Source organism: Lithobates pipiens, unplaced genomic scaffold (genome assembly GCF_037356315.1).
Source record: "Lithobates pipiens isolate NorthernLeopardFrog02 unplaced genomic scaffold, aLitPip1_a1.2 Scaffold_19, whole genome shotgun sequence".
In the NCBI taxonomy this organism is placed as follows: domain Eukaryota; kingdom Metazoa; phylum Chordata; class Amphibia; order Anura; family Ranidae; genus Lithobates; species Lithobates pipiens.
The window spans coordinates 237,933,330-237,956,657 of NW_027507764.1; the positions used below are offsets into that span (position 1 = coordinate 237,933,330).

At 42.7% G+C, this 23,328-nt stretch overlaps 1 protein-coding gene across 2 annotated transcripts in view; it reads right to left on the reverse strand.

Annotated features, from left to right (window-relative positions):
• Positions 1 to 1,112: 1,112 nt before the first annotated feature.
• Positions 1,113 to 23,328, reverse strand: part of LOC143996645 (sodium-dependent neutral amino acid transporter B(0)AT3-like) — a 159,171-nt gene continuing 136,955 nt past the window's right edge. For both annotated transcript variants that reach the window (XM_077491820.1, XM_077491819.1), the window contains 4 exons: positions 21,940 to 22,144; positions 17,121 to 17,280; positions 15,135 to 15,297; positions 1,113 to 1,881 (listed from right to left, as the gene is read on the reverse strand). In XM_077491820.1, the coding sequence (XP_077347946.1) occupies positions 1,702 to 1,881; positions 15,135 to 15,297; positions 17,121 to 17,280; positions 21,940 to 22,144 (708 nt within the window). In that variant the 3' untranslated portion in view covers positions 1,113 to 1,701. The remainder of the gene's footprint in view (positions 1,882 to 15,134; positions 15,298 to 17,120; positions 17,281 to 21,939; positions 22,145 to 23,328) is intronic.

The following is a 23,328-nucleotide window of genomic DNA, read 5'->3' on the forward strand; positions in this document are numbered from 1 at the left end:
GTCATCATCTGCCCCCGCTGAAAGCTGAATGTAAACATTCTTTTTAAAATTTGCCGGCAAAATAATTCACGAAAAAACAGCATGGGGTCCCCCCCAAAATCCATACCAGACCCTTATCCGAGCATGCCTCCTGGCAGGTCAAGAAAGGAGGGGGGGGGGGGGAGCCAGCGTCTCCTCATGCCGCCTCCATTTCTTCCCGCTGCTGTCTTCTTCCTTGCTGCTGGTTGCCCTCTTAAAAAAAAAAAACCTCGCTCGTTCTGTTGATGTCGTCATCTGTTTTGTTGTTGTCTGCTCTCTGCCGACTCCTATATAGCAATAGGGCATGACCATCTGATGACATCACCCGGAGAGCTCACTCCTTGTGACATGCACGTGGGAGTCCTCTTCCCGGCAACAAGCTCTGATTTTTTTTTTTTACACCAGCATCCACCGGACCTTCAGAGCACATGTGCCGCTGTTGTCAGTGGCTGCATGCAAAGTGAATATCTCCAAAACTGTACAAGGTTTAGGAGATATTAATTTTACCTACAGGTAAGCCTTATTATAGGTTTACCCGTAGGTAAAAATGTGAAAGCGGGGTATACAACCACTTTAAGAGCATTAAAAAGTGTTGTCGGTGGTCATTGTTGGCGGTTGCTCTAGTTTTAACTTTCAATGACATATAATGAAGAGCATTTTTATAGAGAATTTTATTAAACAAATCAAAGTATACAGGCACAAGCTATCAAAGATATGTGAGTAGAATGAAATAGGTGCATATAAAAATGTAACAGCCTTGCCATTGAATAAATTATTTTTAGAAATGTTACATAAGGAAATTTTTGTTTCAAACAAAGGATATTTGTAGTTACAGCCATAAGTTAAACCTGCCACGAACGAAAAGTTTGATGGGATAAATAATGGAATGTATAAATGTAAATTAGATGTCATCTACATAAAATTGTACTGTTTAAGAAGGTGATCCAGATCCTGGCAGGATATGGAGGTGGGACATGATACCCCCACAATAGGCTAAATTGTCAGAGCATGTTGCTGTACATGAAACAGTCGTTGGATGCATCTTTTGTTTCACCTTGTTTGAAGTGGGACTTTTGAAAGATGGAAGAATAATCTTACTTTTAGAAAATTTTATTGGTTTGAAAAATTGTTAGACAATATGTAAATCAATGCTTTACAAGAAATATGAGTACATATTGTATATGATAGTTCAGTTGTACAGGTATTCAGCTGAAGAAATAGATTGTCTGTTCCAGCCCTGCAGGTTGATTTTTGCATATGAAGTTTGTCTTCAAAGCATATTACCTATGAGCATTCCTCCTATTATCTTTCTTAGATGAACAACTATTCAGCTTGAAATCACCTCTTTCTTTGGACCGTTAGCTAATGTCTATGAATGGGGCAAGTTGGTCCAGACAAAACGGTGCAAATTCAGATTTGGTTTCAAAGAAATTGAGAAATTTGTTTATGAATTGTGACCACCACAATTTGGAGAAACAACTGCTAAACTAAAATGGTGTATAGTTGTATACCTTTACCCTATACACAGTACCGTTTGCATTGATTTCTTTTTTCTTTTCTTTTTTATTCTTTATTCCTTATACTACTTATCATAACTTCAGGCAAAAAAACCTTCATCTTTTAAAGAATATATTACATACAATTTACATTAATATAAAGTATACAGCACAAGCCTATTTTCTTTTAATTTAAATTGTTTGCATGATCTCCTGGTTCATAGTTTGGTTTATTTGTCAGTTTTCTTTTAACATGGTGAACCAGCGCAACGAATGGAATACACATGGATGGTATGGCTACCAACAATACGCAGATGGCTACAACCCAACCGGGATAGCTTTGTACCTTCTTCATAGGGAATTTTTCCTATATGGGAATAAAATATATAATGTTATAAGGTTACCACCATTAGAACCTTTGCAGTACATATTCTAGCACAGATTCTACCAAACAAGTTATTGTTTATAAACCTGTTAAAAAATGTATTGTATTTTAAGTCAGCTACTATAATTAATATTTGTATAAGAGAGAAACAAAAATGCACACTCAGTGAATGCTAATCACAATAAAGTAATAATCATTAACACACTAGTTTTTTTTCAGTTACATAGTTACATAGTAAGTGAGGTTGAAAAAAGACCATCAAGTCCAACCTATGTGTGTGATTATATATCAGTATTACCTTGTGTATCCCTGTATGTTGCAGTCGTTCTGGTGCTTATCTAATAGTTTTTGAAACTATTGATGCTCCCCGCTGAGACCACCACCTGTGGGAGGGAATTCTACATCCTGTCCGCTCTTAAGCCCCATACACACTATCAGATTTTCTGCTGAATTTTTCCTTCAGATTTACCAAAACCATATAATATGATGTCAAACCTTAAAAGATTAAATTTGTATGCAATCAGGTAAGCCCTTGCACTACATGGTTTTGATCAATCTGAAGGAAAAAATCAACAGAAAATCTGATAGTGTGTATGGGGCTTTACAATAAAGAACCCTCTACGTAGTTTAAGGTTAAACTTCTTTTCTTTTAATTTCAATGAGTGGCCTGGTGTCTTGTTAAACTCCCTTCTGCAGAAAGGTTTTATCTCTACTGTGGGGTCACGAGTACGGTATTTGTAAATTGAAATCATATCCCCTCTCCAGAGGGAATAAGTTCAGTGCTCACAACCTTTCCTCATAACTAATATCCTCCAGACCCTTTATTAGCTTAGTTGCCCTTCTTTGTACTCGCTCCATTTCCAGTACATTCTTCCTGAGGACTGGTGCCCAGAACTGAACACCATCCTCTGGGTGCGGCCGGACCAGAGTCTTGTAGAGCAGGAGAATTATCGTTTTATCTCTGGAGTTGATCCCCTTTTTAATGCATGCCAATATTGTTTATTTTGTTAGCAGCAGCTTGGCATTGCATGCCATTGCTGAGCCTATCATCTACTAGGAACCCCAGGTATTTTCCATCCTAGATGGCCCCCTGTGTATAGATTGCATTCATATTTTTGCCACTCAAATGCATTATTTTACATATTTACATTAAACCTCTTTTGCCATGTAGTTGCCAACCCCATTAATTTGTTTAGATCTTTTTGTAAGGTTTCATCTCGCGGAGAAGTTATTTCCCTGCTTAGCTTAGTATCGTCCGCAAATACTGAGATTGTTTACCCCATCCTCCAGGTCGTTTATGAACAAAATAAATAGGATTGATCCCAGCACAGAACCCTGGGGGACCCCGCTACCCACCCCTGACCATTCCAAGTACTCCCCATTTATCACCACCCTCTGAATGCGCCCTTGTAGCCAGTTTTCAATCCATGTACTCACCCTTTGGCCCACGCCAATGGACCTTATTTTGTACAGTAAATGTTTATGGGTAACTGTGTCAAATGCTTTTGCAAAATTGAGATACACCACGTCTACGAGCTGCCCTTTATCTAGCTGGCAACTCACCTCCTCATAGAAGGTTAATAGATTGGTTTGGCAAGAGGGATTCTTCATGAATCCATGCTGATTACTGCTAATGATACCGTTTTAGTTACTAAAATCTTGTGTATAAAGTCCCTTATCATCCCCTCCAAGAGCTTGCATACTATTGATGTTAGGGTAACTGGCCAGTTGATCTGGGGTTGCTAATCTTAATATCTCTATTTATTTGCAGGATCTGGTTATCAGATTGGTGAGGGATGTTGGCAACAGTTCAAGGAGTGCGATAGGTCTTTTTCTTTTTGCTCATGTAGTGAGAGAAGATTCAGGTGGAGGATCATGGGTTATAGGTTGGTAATCTGAGGCCAGGAAGACGGTAGGCATACATTGTTGCCTTTAGGCTGGGGTATAGCGTAGGCTTGTGACTTTGGATCTAGCAATAGGAGAAGTGGTATAGACCAGTGACTGTGTCTGAGAGTGGCTGGTGTAATGTAGCCTAGTGATTTAACCACTAGGCGCTCGCATTCCAAAGCTCGGTTCCAGGCTTCTATATTAAAGTTGCTGCAGTTAAAAAGCTTGTAGTTGGATCTCAAGCTGGTGGTCCACCTGCGGTTTCAGATATTGTGTGTATATGCTTGGCGAGGAGCCAATGGGCCGTTAACCACTTATGGCCCGCACGCCACAGATATAGTGTAGCAGTGTGCCTGTATGTCATATTGTGTGATAGAAACTGTGGACACGCGCACGCAGCATGTAAAAAAAAATGCTGTAATAACCTCATGTACGAGCTGATATCCACGATCATGTGACCAGCTGGGTCACTCCTTTCTTCCTCTGTCAGTAGCAGCGGGAGGAACAAATATTCCCTGCTGACGTTACTCAGGAGGAGAGGAGGAGAGACCCAGCATTTTTTTTTTATCACACATCAAGGGGAACACTGCATAAGGAGATGGTGCATACAATTTACAGTTATTTTAGCAGCAGGAGTGGAGGGGGAGGCACTGTCACAAGCTGACATGCAGTGAGGGGAGGGGAGGAGGACACAGGAGCACAGAGAAGACAGAAAGCAGGGCTGCTGATGATGGAGGCACATAAACTGACCACAGTGTCAGGGCTCAGCAGCCATATTACACCGTGGTCAGTTTACATAGGGGAGGGCAGAAACTGGCAGGACCAGGTTTTTTAGGTGTTATAGGCGGCCAAATGACATAGAACAAGCACAGTGTCATATAACATTTTTTAAAGGAGCAGGATCCATTTTTTTTTTGGGTTAACAAAGACTTTAACCCTTTGATCGCCCCTTCCCTGCCAGTGTCATTTATACAGTAATCAGTGCATTTTTTTTAGCACTGATCACTGTGTTGGTGTCACTGGTCCCCAAAAAGTGTCACTTTTTGTCCACCACAATCTTGTAGCCCCGCTAAAGATCACTGTTCGCTGCCATTACCAGTAAAGACATTTAAAAAAATGAAATCCCTAAATCTATCCCCTAATTTGTAGACGCTGTAACTTTTGCGCAAAACCAATATACGCTTATTATAACTTTATTTATTATTTACCAAAAATATGTAGCAGAATTCATATTGGCTTAAACTAATGAAGAAATTTTTTTTTTTTTTTGGATATGTATTTTAGCAAAAGGTTAAAAATATATATTTTTTTAAATTGTCAGTCTTTTGTTTATTGCGCAAAAAATAAAAACTGCAGTGGTGATCAAATACCATCAAAAGAAAGCTATATTTGTGGGAAAAAAAGGACATTGATTTTATTTGGGCACAGCGTTGCAAGGCAAAACAATTACGTGGTCATTAAGGGGGTAAATCCTTCCAGGCCTTAAGTGGTTTTTAACATGTGTTTCCACATTTTCAGCACGATTGGTTTAACACCTAAAAAGTTACAAACTGAACTACTGGACACTAAGTCACCATCTTTTGTGGTTTGCCTTGTCAGCAGTGGCAGGCCTGCGGTTAGCAAGTGATTGTGAAGCTATATGCCACCCTGCTTGTGACATGTTTTGATATCTTTTGATCATCACGGAGCATTGGTATACAATGTTTCCTTAAGTTCTATGTTATTGTTTTTCCCCTTTTAAAGCTTTCATCCAGTAGTGAATATTAGAGATTAGCAAGGGGGGCCAGGGCGGAGAGATCTGCAAAACCCAAACTTATTTTATCTGGTCATTTTCAAGGCTAATATGGATAGGGGGTGCATTGGAGGTTAGTGATGTAATGTGGAGTATTTTTTGTTACATGTTATCCTTCTGCTTCCGAGAAAGTCAATTTGATGTAATGCATACAGATGTGATATGACATACGTTCCACTCCTAGTAATGAGGCGATTTTATTGAGAGAGAGAGAGAGATTTTTTACAATGACTAGACAGTATGCAGGCAGATTGGTTGTCAAAGATAAGAAATCTGTTCCCACTAGGGGCAGAGGCTAACCAGAACTTGTCTACAGAGGAGACACAGAGCCTTGCAGAGACATGGTCAGTGCCATCTTTAACGTGGGGCAAAAGGGGCAGCTGTCCAGGGCTCTGTCATTGTTGAGGGGCCCGAAGTCGCTGCCCCTTGAGCCCCTTGGCATGGGGAGTCCTGGACTGGAAGCAAGGAGAAGCGAGAACTCGGGAGGGGAAAGAGCTCCCTGACCACCAAAGAGGTAAGGAGTGGCAGGCGCAACCCTCCAAGCTCCAACAGTGGCCTGGAGGATCAGGCGCCCCTGGGGACCGGAGTTGTATGCAGCCAGGGACTGCTACCCTGCTCTTCCCTCCACTCCAAGCTCCGACAGCGGCCTAGGGGACAGGCAGATCTGGTCCCTTCAGGGACTGGCGGGAGGTACATGGAGCCAAGGACTGCTACCCCGCTCTCCCCTCCACTCCACAGCGGCCCGGAGGACAGCGGAGGGTACATGCAGCCAGGGACTGCTACCCAGGACGGTCCACGGTCTAAGAAGGATCTGCTGGAAGGGGCAGAGCACCCCTATACTCACCACCCAGTAGGAGAAGTGCCCTGCCTGCTGCTAGCCAGCATGAGCATCCTATGGAAGGAGGTACCAGGCACCGTCCACACAATACACAGACTGGGACAGGGGGTGCACAGAAGGGACTGCAGCCAGGGCTAAGGGCCCCTCTGTCTCATCCTCCCCTCTCACCCCTCTCTCATCCCCAAACCCCCTCTCTCTCTCATCCCCAATCCCCTCTTTCTCATCCCCAATCCCCCATCTTTTATCCCCCTATCTCTCTCGTCCCCAATCCCCCCTCTCATCCCAACCCCCTCTCTCATCCCTAACCCCCCTCTCTTATTCTCCCCTCTCTCTCATCCCCAATTCCCTCTATTTCTCTCTCATCCCCAACCCCCTCTCTCTTTCATACACAATCCCCTCTCTCTTATAACCAATACCCCTGCTCTCATCCTACCTCTCTCTCATCCCCAATCCCCCTTCTTTCTCTCTCATCCCCAATCCCCCCCCTCTCTCTCAACCCCAATACCCTTCTTTCTCTCTTATTCACAATCCCCTTTCTCTCACCCCCTACCCCCTCTCTCTCTTATCACCCCTCTCTCTCATCCCCAATCCCCCTCACCCCTCCCCCTTTCACACACCCTCTCTCTCTCTGTCTCTCTCACCCCTCTCTCTTTCACTCACCCCCCTCCCTCTGAAAGACAAAACCAGTGAAAATCCCCAGCTCAACTCAGCAACCCTATCTGTTCCACCTCTCTCTCCCACACCCCTCTATGTCTCTCTCACCCCCTCTCTTTTACCCACTCCTACTCGCTCACACCCCTCCTCTCTAACCCCTCTCTCTTTCACACACCTCTCTCTCTCTCACCCCCATACTTCGCCCTCTCTTTCTCTCTCTCTCTCTAAACCCCTACTTTTACTGATCACACCCTACAACCCCCCCCCCCCCCCCCAATGCCACTGATACCAATCCACCCCTCACCACCACCATTCAGCAAAGGTCTGAGCCCTTAGAAGGACCAAGGCTCAGGGTCTAAGGAGCGGTTGATAGGTTTCGCTGCTGTGGGCGACACACAGATTGCAGTCCTCAGACTCACCCAAGCAGGCAGTTACAAGAGAATGAGTACAGATATATAGGGATGATTTTCTTGCAGCACTGGGGTTCTGCGTTTGTTAGGAGTGATAGCAACTGGTTTCTTGTAACACTGGGATACTGGGCTCAGAGAGATAGTCTGTACCATACTGGAGACACACAGGTGTAGGGAGACTGGATTCATGCTGGAGTGCCCTGAGAATCATGCCGGTGCTGGTACCAAGTTAACTGGAACGCACAAGGAAACACACAGGTGATGGAATGACACTTTCTGGCTGGTATACACAGGCAGTCAAAGAGGTGAAGGAAGATGAGATGTTGGCTGGGATGCACAAGGGAGCTACAGGTACATGTTTAAAGATTAGAGTAAACAGAGAACCTCACAGGTGCCAGGGTGCAAGTTGCTGGCTGGAACCACAGAGAATCAAACAGGTACTCTTTTCAGTTTGGAACACACAGGGTCACAGAGAACCACTGGAGACACTCTCAGAAAGCCACTTGGAGACACAGGGAACTTGGCAGCTAGCATGGAGACACTATGAGTGCCAAGCAGAATGCGCTGTTTAAGACAAAGCCTGACTTTGGATTGGCAGAGATGTTGGTGGTTGCTGATTTGTTGCACACCATTGGCCCTGTACAAGAGTGGAAGACATGGCACAGGTAAGTGTGACATTGGTAGGTGCCAATGTAAGAGGGAGAGACAAGGAAGGTTTCATCTTTAAATATACAATAGAGTGTTTTATTTGATAGACAATAGCCATTAGTATTGTTTGGTGACTGGTCAGTATGTAAGCAGCATGGTAAGCCTGCATTGTAAGAGGGAAGGGTAAGGCAAGTTTCAGCTTGAAATAAACATCAAATTTTATTTTCTGAGAGACAATAGCCACAAATAATGTGCACTCGCTGGACAATATTTAAGCAACTTGACTTTGCCGCATTGTAGGAAAGAGAGACAAGACAGTGTATTATGTGGCAGGCAATAACCACACATTTCTTGATTGCTAGAGCACTGGAATAGGCCACCAACTTCTTGGTGTAATTCAGGATTTCTACTGTAACGAAGGTCCAGCTGCGGAAACACTTTGAGGCAACTTTACATTGCCAAAACACTGGAATAGGCTGCAAAGCTTGACACATAAAGCAGATTTACTCTGCAGCAAACATTACAAATTTGAAGCTAAGGTCCTGCTGTGGAAACATTGCGTGACACCTTTACACTACTAGAGCACTGGAATGGTCCAGGGGAAGTGTCCAGAGTTAGTAAAGCTAGCAGGTATCAATGATGACACTGAACATTTTAGTCTGAAGTATCAGCAGCAAGGGTTTTGTACTCATTAGTAACCCAAAACATCTCACTTTTAATGAAAGTGCTCTGGTCCACACTGACAGAGAATACGTTTATTCACCTCTCTATAACAAAATCTCCTGTTGCTCTACAATGAGTTGCAGTGGCCCTAAGCCACCACTAAATGTAAGCATGCATCAGAATAGTAACCTGATACAATTCAATGCAGCAGCAAGCCGTACTCTTCCTCTTACTAATGTCCCTCTAGTATCTGGTTTATCAGGCCATGGAGTGAGTGCTCCAGGAGGGGTAGTAAATGGATTGTGTCACTATATCCCACCTTGTCATGGCTCACCATTCTGGTTGCCTCTTTAAAAGGTGCCAAAATGCTGCATGTCTCCTGAACGATGAGCAACTGGCATGGCGAAAAGAACTCCAGCTCCCCAATGCCCATCTTTGTATCAAGAAGGTGTCACAGATTAGGTAATTGGCAGGCAGCTTGTGCTGTGCTGCATTTCTGCAAAGCAAACACTGTTCCGGCCTGATGTAGGATCTCCTGGAAGATATGGTATTTCACCATAACCTGCTGCATCACCAGGTTGAAGACACGTGCCAAGCAAGGTATGTGTGTCACCTTTCCCTGATAAAGCATGACCAGCAGGTTAGTGCTGTTGTCACACACAACCTTGCCTGGCTGAAGAAGGCAAGGGATCATCCTAAGACTGAAGAGCTGCCAAAAGCTCTGGCCCAGTGTGACTCCTGTCCCCCAGACATTCTAGCTGCAAAACAACATAGCAGAGTTTAGCCTGGGAGATTGCATTTGTTCTGGTCTGCTTGTTAAGGACTGATGTTTCAGAGTTAGAGGATGAGACTGAAGGAAGGGGTATAGATGACTGTGCTGTCACCAACTTAGTGGTGAGCCACATCCTGTATCCTTCCCAGCTGCAAGTAAATTGACCCAGTGTGCCATGAAGAATATGTAGCTGTCAGGAAAGGTTTCACCTGCTGGTGGCGCTGTCGGTTCTTTGGATCATAGTACCAGTGTCCGCCAACGGGTGTCTCCTAGCAGGATGTCAAAGGTTTAACCTGCTGGTGGCACTGTTAGATCTTTGGGCCACACTACTGGTGTCCACCAGCTGGTGTCTCCTGGGAGTGTGGAGCCGACATCATCTCCTGCGATCAGGCGTCACCTGAGGCTAATTGCAGGAGATATGTACTTATACCCGTCAAGCACTCACACACTTATCTTGGTATTGTCCTTGAGCCCTGACCTGTACCTGTGATCCTCTGTACCTGAACCTGTTCCTGTCCCTCTTGTGATCCTGTTATCCTGTACCCTTGCCCTGCAGCCTGATCCCGTCCACCTTCTCCCTGTCTTGTCTTACTCCTGTAAGACTGTTATTATTTGTGGGTCACTGTTTGGTTGGTTGATTGCTGTACACTGGTATTGGAGGTGCGTTTAATTTGTATTCACTTATCTTTAACCGCTTGCTGACCAGCCGCCGCAGTTGTACATGGGTGAATCGCCATTATCTTACATCGCTTCCTTTTTTGGCTACTAGGGGTGCGTGTGTACCCACAGCTCACCCCCGGAGCCGATGCGAGTGCCCAGCTCCCGAGATCGCTCATGAAACAGCAAGAACCGGGATCTCTGTGTGTAAACACAGAGATCCTGGTTCTCTGAGGGGAGAAGAGACTGATCAAAGTATGAACACTGATATGTCTCTTCCCCTAGCAAGGCCCAACCCCCCTTCAGTTAGAACACACACTAAGGAACACAGTTAACCCCTTGATCGGCCCCCTAGTGTTAACCCCGTTCACTGCCAGTAACATTTTTACAGTAATCAATGCATTTTTATAGCACTGATCACTGTATCATGGCAATAGTCCCAAAAATCTGTCAAAATTGTCTGATGTGTCCGCCATAATGTCGCAGTCACGATAAAAATCACAGATCGCCCCCATTACTAGTAAAAATAATAATAATAATAATAAAAATGCTATAAATCTATCCCCTATTTTGTACTTTTGCGCAAACCAATCAATATACGCTTATTGTGATTTTTATTACCAAAAATATGTAGAAGAATACATATCGGCCTAAACTGAGAAAAAAATAGCTTTTTTTAAAAAAAAAATGGGGATATTTGTTATAGCAAAAAGTACAAAATATTGTGTTTTTTTTTTTTTTTCAAAATTGTCGCTATTTTTTTGTTTATAGCGCTAAAAATAAAAACAGCAGAGATGATCAAATACCACTAAAAGAAAGCTCTATTTGTGGGGGAAAAAAAGGACATCAATTTTGTTTGGGTAGAACGTCGCATGACCTCACAATTGTCAGTTAAAGCGAAGCAGTGCCAAAACGCAAAAAATGGCCCAGTCATTCAGCAGCCCAATCTTCCAAGCTGAAGGGGTTAATAAACTACATTATTGATTTTACATGTATTTGGTTCCCTCTGTTGCAGTCCACACAGTTCTGGTCGCACCTGTTCATGACAGTAGCGTTCCTGTCCATGCTTGCTAGACCACGTGTCTGTACCTTGCCACTGACAACGTGATCCAACAACACAGACACGTTATATTCCATATGTTGGTAGAGAGCAGAGATCGGCTTCTGGGCAAAATACTGACAGCTGGGTACCTGCAACTATGGTATAGCACAAGCCATAATTTTGTGGAAGGAGGGTTGATTCTATGAACTGGAATGGAATCAGCTGCAAAACCAGCAGTTGTCTCAATTTGGCACTAAGGTGCTGGGCATGGGGGTGATTTTGGGACAATTATTTTCTGTAAGCAGCTGCACCTACCTTTGGGGGTGGGCGTATTAGAATTGTGATCAAGTTCAAACCTTCTCTTGACCCATAACCCCTTTTCCTGCTTGATATGGTGTATCCTAAGACCCAGAATCTCCTTGCGAGACTTCCCTCTTTGACACAAGAAGCCTCAGATTTTGCAGAGGATGTAGCAGAAGAATCTTGTGGAGAGGGGAGAGGTGGAACAAGTAGGAGGAGTGTGGAGCCTTGGCTGCCGACTTATCTTATTGAGGTGCTGCGTTCTGAAGAATAGAGTGGGGGGCAGAGCCTATACCCAGCTGTGCTGACATGGAGCCTTTAGGAAACATGTTTTTTTGGCTCACATTATAAGAGAGGGGGGTCAAAAAACATCTGATGAACCCTTTCTATGTACCATCGTTGGGTTGGGGGGGGGGGGGGGGGGTTGGAAACACAATGGGGGTTATTTTACTAAAGGAAGATCCACTTTGCACTGCAAGTGCACTTGAAAGTGCACTTGGAAGTAAAGTCGCTGTAGATCTGAGGGGGACATGCAAGGTAATTAACAAACAGTATTTTAGCTTGCACATGATTGGATGATAAAATCAGCAGAGCTTCCCCACATTTCAGATCTACCCCTTTGATTTAGAGCGACTGCACTTCCAAGTGCACTTGCAGTGCAAAGTGGATTTGCCTTTCGTAAATAACCCCCAGTGTGTGTTAAGATGTTTTTAACTCACTTTGTAAAAGAAGAGGGTCAATTCTTTCTGATCAGTGCAAGTATATTCGCAGCTCCACTTGATTTAAAGCAAGTTGGATCTATGTGGAATGTGCATTTCTGACTTGGAGATACTAACAAGTGAGCCCTCTATTTGACTGATTCATAAAAATAAAAAAATTGAGAGTAATTTATTTTGTTTAAACATGAGTATAATACCACCAACGTTTAGGATTATTGCTGCATGTTAAAAAGAAAAGGATATCTCCTTAGTGTAGTATCTCTTACAGCAATAATCCTAAACTTTGGTAGTATTATACTCATGTTTAAACAAAATAAATTACTCTCAAAATGTTTTAAGTGAATTTTAAGTGAAGTGTAAATCTGAGGCCCATGTGAGTGGGAAGGAGGAGGTGGATAATAGATCGGGCATACCCATCCCCTTGGAGAAAAGCATTTTTGACCTGAGTTTAACTAAGGGGTCAATACATTCAGGTGAGCTCCCAGGTTTTGTGGACACTTTGAACACTATAGCGGAAGAATCGGGGACTTTAATTTATTGAACTTTTATTTATTGGACTTTTTTTCTCACAGATTACATTATTTATTTCTAATTCACTGATCACACTATTGATTCATTTATTTAGTGGTCTCAACTTTTACATTGAGGATTTGTTTGGGATTTGTTACAATTTGTCACTTGTATTGAATAGGTATAGGTATTTTAGAGCATTGGGGAGTGTGGTTTGTATTGGAAGCTGGCTGTATTAGTTCCTCCAGAGGTTTCTAGGGGTTCCATGAGCAAGAAACAATTAATGACTTTCAGGGTTCATTTACACCAGGTGCAGTGGGACTGTGTTGGGTGACCAGGGGCGGACTGACAACTCATGGGGCCCACGGGCAATCTGAGATTATGGGGCTACACAGTATACACAAACACACACACAGTATACAATCACACAGTATATACAGACACATTTCTATTGGAGAAGGTACTGGAGAGGTGGGGCAGCTATAATCTCGGCATTTTTAGACCAAAAGGATGTCGGTAAGGGACATTTTAGAGACAGATGTAAAAAAAAACCCACAGATTTTTACATACTTTCCCTGGTTTTACTGAGGCTGGCAACCCTGATGGGGCCCCCTAGTGGCATGGGGTCCTCGGGCAGTGCCCGAGTGGCCCAATGGTCAGTCCGCCCCTGTGGGTGACTATGCCTGCGCTGTCCAACCTCACCCCCATAGCATAACCCCGGAGAAATGCATTGTCTCTGGTGTGGCTGGTTCACACCACTGCTTTGTTGTGGTGTGCAAGCAGTGTGCGCTGAAAAAAAGTACTGCTTTTTTCCAGTGCACTGTGGGTTAACACATGCTGGCCATTAGAACTCAATAAAGTTCATAAAAATAAAGTTCAATGAAAAAAAAGTTTATAAGGGCTTGTTCACACCAGTGGCTGTTGTGAAGAGTCCTTTGATAGGTAACCACTGACAATAGTAATCTTTAAAGCTATCTGTAAGGGGGGATTCTTCCCAATAACCACACATATAAGGTGAATTCTTTCCAATAACCACCATGCTAGTGTACCATAAGCTGTAGATAGAGAAATTATTAGCAGGGGTTCCCTGAGACCAGAAACTTAATTTTCATGTTAACCACTTTAGCCCCAGACCATTTTGCTGGCCAAAGACCAGAGCACTTTTTGCGATTCGGCTCTGCATCGATTTAACTGACAATTGCCCGGTCAAAAGAAGTGGCTCCCAAACAAAATTGACATACTTTTTCCCCACAAATAGAGCTTTCTTTTGGCGGTATTTGATCACCTCTGCGGTTTTTATTTTTTGCGCTATAAACAAAAAAAGAGCAACAATTTTGAAAAAAACACATTATTTTCTACTTTTTGCTATAATAAATACCCCCAAAAAATATATAAAAAACCTTTTTTTCCCTCAGTTTGGGCCAATACATATTCTTTGACAAATTTTTGGTAAAGAAAAAAATCGCAATAAGCGTGTATTGATTGGTTTGCGCAAAAGATATAGCGTCCACAAAATAGGGGATAGTTTTATGGCATTTTTATTAATGTTTTTTTTATACTAGTAATCGCGGCGATCAGCGATTTTTATCGTGACTGCGACATTATGGCGGACACATCGGACAAGTTTGACCCCTTTTTGGGACCATTGGCATTAATACAGCAATCAAGCTATAAAATTGCATTGATTAATGTAAAAATGTCACTGGCAGTGAAGGGGTTAACCACTAGGGGGCGGGGGAGGAGTTAAGTGTGTCCTGGGGAGTGATTTTAACTGTGGGGTGGGCTAGAAGTGACATGATGACAGGGATGACAGGGAGCAGACGATCAGTGTCCTGTCACTAGGCAGAACGGGGAGATGCTGTGTTTACATCTCCCCGTTCTTCAGCTCCGTGACACGATCGCAGGCACCCGGTGTACATCGAGTCCGCGGGTCCCGCCGGCACGGGCAAACAGCTCGTGGCAGGCGCACACATGCACGCTGGGAAATTCAAAGTAAAGTACAGGTACATTACCTTGCCCAGCTGTGCTATTCTGCCGACGTATAAGTACAGGAGGCGGTCGGCAAGCGGTTAAAAAGGCTGAGAATAGCTGTAGTAGAGGTTTTTTTTTGGCAGCTGTTTGAGCACAAGCTTTTGTCTTGTGGAGTTGGTCAATTTCTCTGTTAGAAGGGCACTTGGACTGGGTAGTAAGCTAGGGAACATTGTTATAATTCTGTAAAAATTCTGCCTATGTTTATTTGATGTTCCTAATACCCAGTCCATGAAGTATAACTGCTCAATAGTAAAGAATAGTAAAAAAAAAAACATTAAAATGATTTTATTCTTGATTATATCACATACTTACATAACTAGGATCCCATGTTTCATAAGTTAAAGGTGTCCAAAATTGAACAATTATATACGACAAAAACATTGCTCCCATTAGCAATGGACTAATAAATCTCCACGTTGCTTGCCAATATAAATTTGGATATCTTCCAGTCATCCATTTGATATCTTCACTGAACCTTGGGGACATTAATATTTTTGGTGGAAGTTATTCAAAGCAAATATAATGCACAACAGTTTTTATTTTCTTTCTAAATGCATGCTATTAAAATACATTGGCAAAAATGATGAAGCTTTTCCTAAACCCAAAACAGATAGATATTTAAATTAAAATAGTTCCTAAAATATGATCAGTTCATAGATCATTTATATTGCCATACGTTCAGCGTATTATTCAGCCTATGCATAACACCCAAAAGGTAGAGATTTGTAAATCAAAAGCATTAGTAGATTTTCTAACAAATGCAAACGACATTTGAATGTAGTTCAAAATTTTGCTTTTAACATGCAATTTTTCAATAAATGTAATTTCCCAAAGTAAAACACATACACAATTAAAGTGGAGCTTCAGTCATTTTTTCAACTTTGTAATCTATTAAATCTTCTGCCCTTGTTGTTTTAACTATGGATAGTAATATGTTTTTTTCTGCCAGTAAATATACATTATACAGCCCATTTCCTGTTTCTTGTCTGGTCATTAGCCTAGGCTTATGACATCATGAACAGCTCTCTCTTACTCTCATGAAAGTTTGCCGGGGTGGGGGGAGGAATAAGTCATAAGAGGGCCAATGAGCACTGCAGAGCTGGAGTTGTACCTCTGTGTGTCTATGTAAATCCAGGAAGTGAACAGGCAGCAGCTTCAGCTGTCCACAGTTAAAATGGTTGCAGCCAGACTCAGTGGACGGAGATTTCGGCAGCATATTTGGCAAGTAGAGAATCACAGTATATATAAAGTAATATACAAAGTGGTTGGAGGGAAGCTTCAGAATGGCAAAGATGTTTTTATTACAAATTATGTGAGCAGACTGCAGTTCCTCTTTAAATTCTACTAGTGTGTAGCCAGCTCTGGGTCACAGTATTCTAATAGAACAATAGCATATGCAAAAGAAAGAGGACAGGAAAGTTGTGTGCTGCTTGAGGATGACTAAAGCTAGCAAAATTCTACCAGTGTAATTGCAGCTTAACCACTTCCCGACCGGCACAGGCCGATGTACGTTGCCAGAATGGCATGGACAGGCAAATGGGCATAACTGTACGTCCGGTCGGGACCTCTGTGAGTTGGATCGCGGGTCCCGCGGACTCGATCGTCGTGGGGATACCCACAATTGTCTCATGGGGAGGAAGAATGGGGAGATGCTAATGTAAACGAGCATCTCTCCATTCTGCCTAGTGACAGTGTCACTGATCTCTGCTCCCTGTCATCGGGAGCAGAGATCAGTGACATGTCCCACACAGCCACGCCTCCCCCCCCTCAGTTAGAAACACGCCCCAGGACACACTTAACTCCTACACATGGTGGTTAAACCCTTCAATGCAAGTTACACAGGAATCAGTGCATTTGTATAGCTGTATAAATGACAGTGGTCCCAAAAATGTATCAGAAATGTCCGATGTGTCCGCCATAATGTCACAGTCACAATTAAAATCGCTGATCATCGGCATTACTAGTAAAAAAAAAAATATTAATAAACATGCTACTGGGGTAGATCTGAAATGAGGGGAAGCTCTAGGGGTAGATCTGAAATTAGGGGAAGCTCTGCTGATTTTATCATCCAATCCTGTGCATGTTTTGTATTTTCCTTGCATGTCCCCCTCAGATCCACATCGACTTTACTTCCAAGTGCACTTGTAGTGCAAAGTGGACTTGCCTTTCGTAAATAACCTCCATAGTGTCAGTATAGGGACAGGATAGGGAAAGCCAACAATCTCTCTCAACCCTCTGTATTTTTATATCAAAGCAAGCAGTTTAAGATATATAGATTAAAAGTTGTAATCTGTTTACCTTTTAATTCCATACACATATGTAACAGCAATTACTTCAAAAAATGCAACTATAAGAAGTGTCAAGGAACCTGTAAAGGTGTCAAAAATTTGAAGCCAATAATTTCCAGATCTCATTGTAAAAGTAAGAGACAGTCCAAACGATATCAGGCAGATTAAACCTAGAAGAGATTAAAAAAAAACAGAGGCATTAACGCTTTGCTATAAACAACTTGTCAACTTCCAAGTCATTTGATAATGAGTTGCAAAAGGTCTGCCAAAGTATACTTGTTACCCCAACACTTTATATTCCTGATATGTACCTGATGTACCATGTACTTATATAAGAAAGTTTCTTGTTCTCTTTGTATTGCTTCCTTTATGTGAAACCCTTGGTGTTCCTTCTAGTCCCCTTGCTTTCCTTTTAAAAACTGACCACACTAAGCAGGAGAACACACAGTGGTCAGTTCTCTAGCTACGCTGTGTACTTTCCTCCAATGATCAGACTTGTCCTGACCCCCCCCCCCATGCTGCACAGCCTGTCACTGGGAAGCTCAGTGTGCTTCTGATTTTCCTCTCCCCCAGCTCTGATGCAGTTGAGAACAGGGGGAATGTGATCACTTATAAAAAATAGGAAAAAAGGTATCTATAATTTTTTTATATAAATATACAAAAATGTTTTGCCTTTTATTTCTATTTTAAACTGAATGGGTTGTGTTTTACAAGGTGATCATTTAAAATCACTTGAACCACTTGCCGACTGGGCCATAGATGTCTGTTATGACATTAGTAGGAAAAATGTTCCAAGATCCAAGCGGTGGTAGTCTAGCTTCCCCCTTCTTTCTTAGATAAGGGTCCCACGTGCATCAAGCTTCTTAGAGTTCCTCCCCCTTGCATCAGTGTCACCCCTTTCATTAGGGTCTCCAGAGCCCCCCCTTACATCAGGGTCACCAGAGTTCTCCAGTTACAGCAGAGCCCCCCCTTTCAATAGGGTCCCCGAATCCTCCCCCTTTCATCAAGGTCCCTAGACCCTTCCCCCCTTAAATCAGGAACCCCAGAGTCCCCCCTTCTTACATAAGGTTCCCCAGTGTCACCATTCCTTACATTAGGGCTCCCAGAGCCCCCTCCTTAAATCAGGGTCCCCAAAGTCCCCCCTTAATTTAGGGTCCTCTGTGTCCCTCTCTTTTCACCAGGGTTCCCAGATTCCCCAGAGTCCCAAAAGGACATTTTGGACAATTTCATGCTCCCACACCATGACTGCACACCAGTGCACAAAGCAAGGTCCATAAAGACATGGACTTACCAATTGTGGTGGAAAATTTACTTCAAGTGCAAAAAATTCACATTATAATAGTAACTAAAACATATAAAATTAAGTGTAATAATCTAAAAAATAAAAATTCCAAAGTGTGGGAACCTCCTAACTACAAAGTTGTTGCACTTTAAGTTAATCTGTATAGCAAATATCTATAGGAGGGGTTTCCACCATACCTGCTAAGTTTCATTTTATACATTATTTTCAGTTTGATGTGTATTATATGTGAAGTTGCTTATCACAGAGACCAGTATTGTGGTAATATTGAAGTTTGTTGAGATTTCCATACATTAGAGCAGTGGTTCTCAACTCCTGTCCCCAGGACCCACTAACAGGCCAGATTTTAAATATTACCTTGGGGAGATGCAGACTTAAATTCTGCAATCACTGAGCAGCAAATGATAACACCTGTGATGTATTTCAGTTTAAATGCAAATTTGGCCTGTTACTGGGTCCTGAGGACAGGAGTTGAAAACCACTGCATTAGAGGGTTCCACCATTATTGTTAGGTTATTGATCAGTAAGTAAGCGCTGCACTTTTTTTTTTTGTGATGTAGGAACACATAACAGGCCTTTTACTGATACTTTTTTATTTTACCTCCAGTAGTTTATTGTAAATAGTAACTTGGTGATTACCTATTATAATAAAGACCGGCATGTGGAATTAATAAACATCAACAGATTTCGGTTGTGCCCCACCAGGCCGGCCCCCCATGGACAATATGCCTGGCTGCTGAGTTCATCTCCCCATCCCCGCACTCAGTGTACCGATTGGCACTGATTGGCAGCACTGATGGGTACTGGCAGCACTGATGGGCAGTACTGATTGGCAGCACTGATGGGCACTGATAGGTGTTACTGATTGGCAGCACTGATGGCCACTGATTGGCAGCACTGATGGGTTCTGCTTGGTGGAACTGACAGGCAGCGATGATTGGCACTGATAGGCAGAATTGATTGGCACTGATGGGCAACATTGATGGGCCCTGATTGCCATTAGGTGGCACTGATTGGCAGCACTAATGGCACTGATAGGCAGCACTAATTGGTACTGACAGATGGCACTGATGGGCACTGATTGGAAGCACGGAAAGGCAGTACTGATGGGCACTAATAGTTGACACTGATTGGCACTGACCAGAACAAATGGGGAATTTCACAAGGAGCAGATTGTGAGCCTTGTAAGAGCCGTTCAGTGTGTGAAACTGTCATGTAATGTAACTGCATGCAGGGAGAGAGACCAACTGTCAACATTCAGCAGTGATATTGGCGGCAGGTGAGGATAAACAACTATCAAACACCAGCCAATGATAGGACAACTTAAGAAAGGGGGTGGAGCCACATACACATAGCAGCCTGCCCAAACCTCATCCCATTGTCTGGTGTTTGATAGCTGTTCGGTCCAGCCCACCCCAAACATTACCGCTGAATTTCAATATCTGGTCTCTCTCCCTGCATGCAGTTACATTACATGACAGTTTTACACACCGAGTGGCTCTTACAAGCCTCACAATCTGCTCAATGTGATACTGTCTCACAGGCAGCACGGGCTGCACACGGTTTGGATGCAACATTTCACAGAAGCCCGGTGGGCATATTTCAGGAGACAGCCAGCATGCCTGTAAGTACCTGTAAGTGCCACCAGAAATCTGGCACCCCCCCAACCACAAAAGAGTCCACCCAGGGCAAGAGCCCCTCCCGCCACCTCCTTGTACCGGCCCTGGTTGTACATTATACATGTCAGGATGGCTTTCAGAGAAGATCTGTGCATGTACCAACAGGCAAATCTTTGTCTGTCAGTTACATGGGCACGCTTGTTTGCATGAAAATGTACGAGGGCATGTTGCACGAAAGCACACTTGTTTCCAGATTTGGCACCAGATAACCTCTTTTAAGAATAGTACCAAAGCAGGAAGTTGCCGAATGATCCTCAGCTGTTCTCTTTGACTGGAACCTGTTTATTCTTGATTTACTATTACTGACCTGGTTTGTAATTGGATTCCTCTCTGCTCTGACCTCCTGTTGTGACCTGTGATTTCTTTACTTGTTGCAGACCTTGGCTTGCTTTCTGATCACAATCCTGCAGATTACCTATTATTGACTTTTGTTCACTTCCTGACAACAATCCTGCTGAATATCCATTGCTGACTTCAGCTTGCCTCCCAACGATTACTCTGCTTTCTGTCCTAATACCTGCTTTCCAGGTTGTCAGGCACTGGCTACCTCAGATGCTGCCTCCAGCCTGTCGTAGTTTCTCACCATTTTGGCCTCTAACCAGGTACTTGGTAATACAGTCCTGACAGCTCTACTTTTATGTACTGTATTGTACCTTACATAGTCCTGATCACTGCACACTAAACAGACTATATACCACATTGGGCATCATATAGTCCTGGATGCTGCACTATATAGGTCATATTGTACATTACCTACTTATCCCCAAGGTTTTATTTGTTTCAGCAGCTGATAATTTCAAAGTAGCCACTTTAAAAAAAAATCTTCTAACCACTTGAGTCCCCAATGCCATTTTAAAACGGCATTGTGATAATGGCTATTTATCTCACTGCTGTTTTAAAATGGTGGTGGGGATTGATGGCTTCAGCGGATTCTAGTGTGGTAAGCATTGGAACCTTGGGCTGCCTATGACAACCAGTATCCAGTGCTAAGCCAAGGAGCTGGAAATATAGGAGCAGTCTGTGAAAGTAAACATAGCACTCCCATTTTATGTGTGTGTGTGTCATGAGTGATGTCACTGCACTTCCATTCACTTCACAAGGAGGGCCAAACAGAGCTGTCATAGTTATGATCAGCCTTCCATACAGCAGTAGATAACTGATATAGTGATCTGTTGTAGGCGGATTGCACAGCACAAGGTGACTACTAGCAGTTACATAGTAGGTGAGGTTGAAAAAAGACACAAGTGCATCAATTCAAACCTATGTGTGTGATTATATATCAGTATTACATTGTAAAGCCCTTTATGTTGTGGTTGTTCAGGTGCTTATCTAATAGTTTTTTTAAACTATCGATGCTCCCCGCTGAAACCACTGCCTGTGGAAGTGAATTCCACATCCTTGCTGCTCCTACAGTAAAGAACCCTCTATGCAGTCAAATGGTTAAACCTCTTTTCTTCTAATCTAAATGAGTAGCCACCTATCTTATTAAACTCCCTTCCACGGAAAAGTTTAATCCCTATTGTGGGGTCAGCAGTACGGTATTTGGAAATAAAAATTGTATCCCCTCTCAAGTGTCTTCTCTACAGAGATCTACTGCTGCAAAGCTGCATGGGGAGGTGAATGGGTTTAATGGGTTGTTTTATAAGTCAATACTTCACTTATACTTTAAGGGTACCTTTGAAGAAAGTGCTGAACTGATAGGCTTAGCATTGTTGTCATTGTAGACCACATACCCTACCTTTGTTCACTGCAGGACACTTCTGTTGATAGATGAAACTGCATTGAAATATATAATGGATGACATAATGCACATTTGAAACATATATATTGTGTCTAGTGCATAAATTTACCTGAAATAGCCTCCACTGGAACAGACTTTGGAAATATTTTAAGGTCCAATATAGGTGTCAGTACTCCCTCCACGTTTCCAAACATTGAAGACAGACCAAGGGTAAATAACATTATGAAGAAGAGAACAGCCCACACTTGGGAACCTGGCATTTGAATAATTGCTTCAGTAAAGACAATGAATGCTAAACCAGTGCCAGAAACGCTCTACAAGAGAAAAAAAAGATTCTATATTATATACAGGTAGATAATGATCATGCTGATGCCTGATGCTTAGGAAGTAAGGTGGCAAGAGACATAAATGCTTGTCCTTCTCCTTGTGCCCCTACTACATCTCTCTCTCTCCATGACTCCAGACTAGGTCCCTGGTTACTCTGTCACAAAATTGGTCCCATTATGTGGGGAACCTGATGCTAGTGAAGAGGCCAAGCATATCACCACCCCTCACCAGAATATCCATCACCTTTGTCATGTCACCGGTTTCCTGGCTGGTTGTTTACAATATCAAGTGACACAAACACAGTAGTCCTTTCCAAAGGCCTCCTTAGGACAGCTTATCTGCTCATTAGACCTATCTTCTCTAACTGTCCTGTATTTTAAGCATTGTTCTTTGGATACACCTTTGGAGACTTCAGACAAGGCAATTTAAAGGAACAATAAAGATTTTTTTTTTACTGAAGTAGTTAAATAAGATATATGAACAATACTTGATAACATCTTCAACACATCACTAACAAAGCTCTCTACGTGCCCTTGAATAGTGTCCCATGAGGTAGTCATACTTTGTTTAGGTAGTAAAATCCATACAAGAGTCCTTTCCAATGCAAGACTACATAACTGGCATTAAATCTACATGAGGTAGCAATAATTCATAAGCAACAGGTAATACAAGTCCATAGGCTTCCTACCCCATTGGGAACCCTGACTGGGCTCCGCTCAAGGGGTGGTGCAATCCAACAGAGTAATGGCTACATTTTGGCAGACTTTCCCCTAACTAACCTCTCCAGGGCACTAATAAGCCCCTATTTATATGAAATAACATGTAGGAGATGGTAACCTTCCTGAAAAGAGTGGGAAAACCTGGCCAGCAGCAATAACCCTTCCTTCTCAGAAACCACAAACTCACAGGTCAACCAAGGACACAGTGTCATATGTTTACATGGTAACAAATGGCTTTTGCACATAAATACAATTGAAATAAGCATATACCCCAACAGAAGAAAAACCTTTTACCACAAAGAGCATTTTGTAAGCACCAGCTTACAAGCTAAGCCCCCGGCAGATATAAAAGATACAAATTAATGTAGCTAAGTATTTTTTTTATAATCATTAAAACTATAATTTATAAGTACATCCAGTGTAAGAACCTGAACCTAAATTTTACTTGCTGT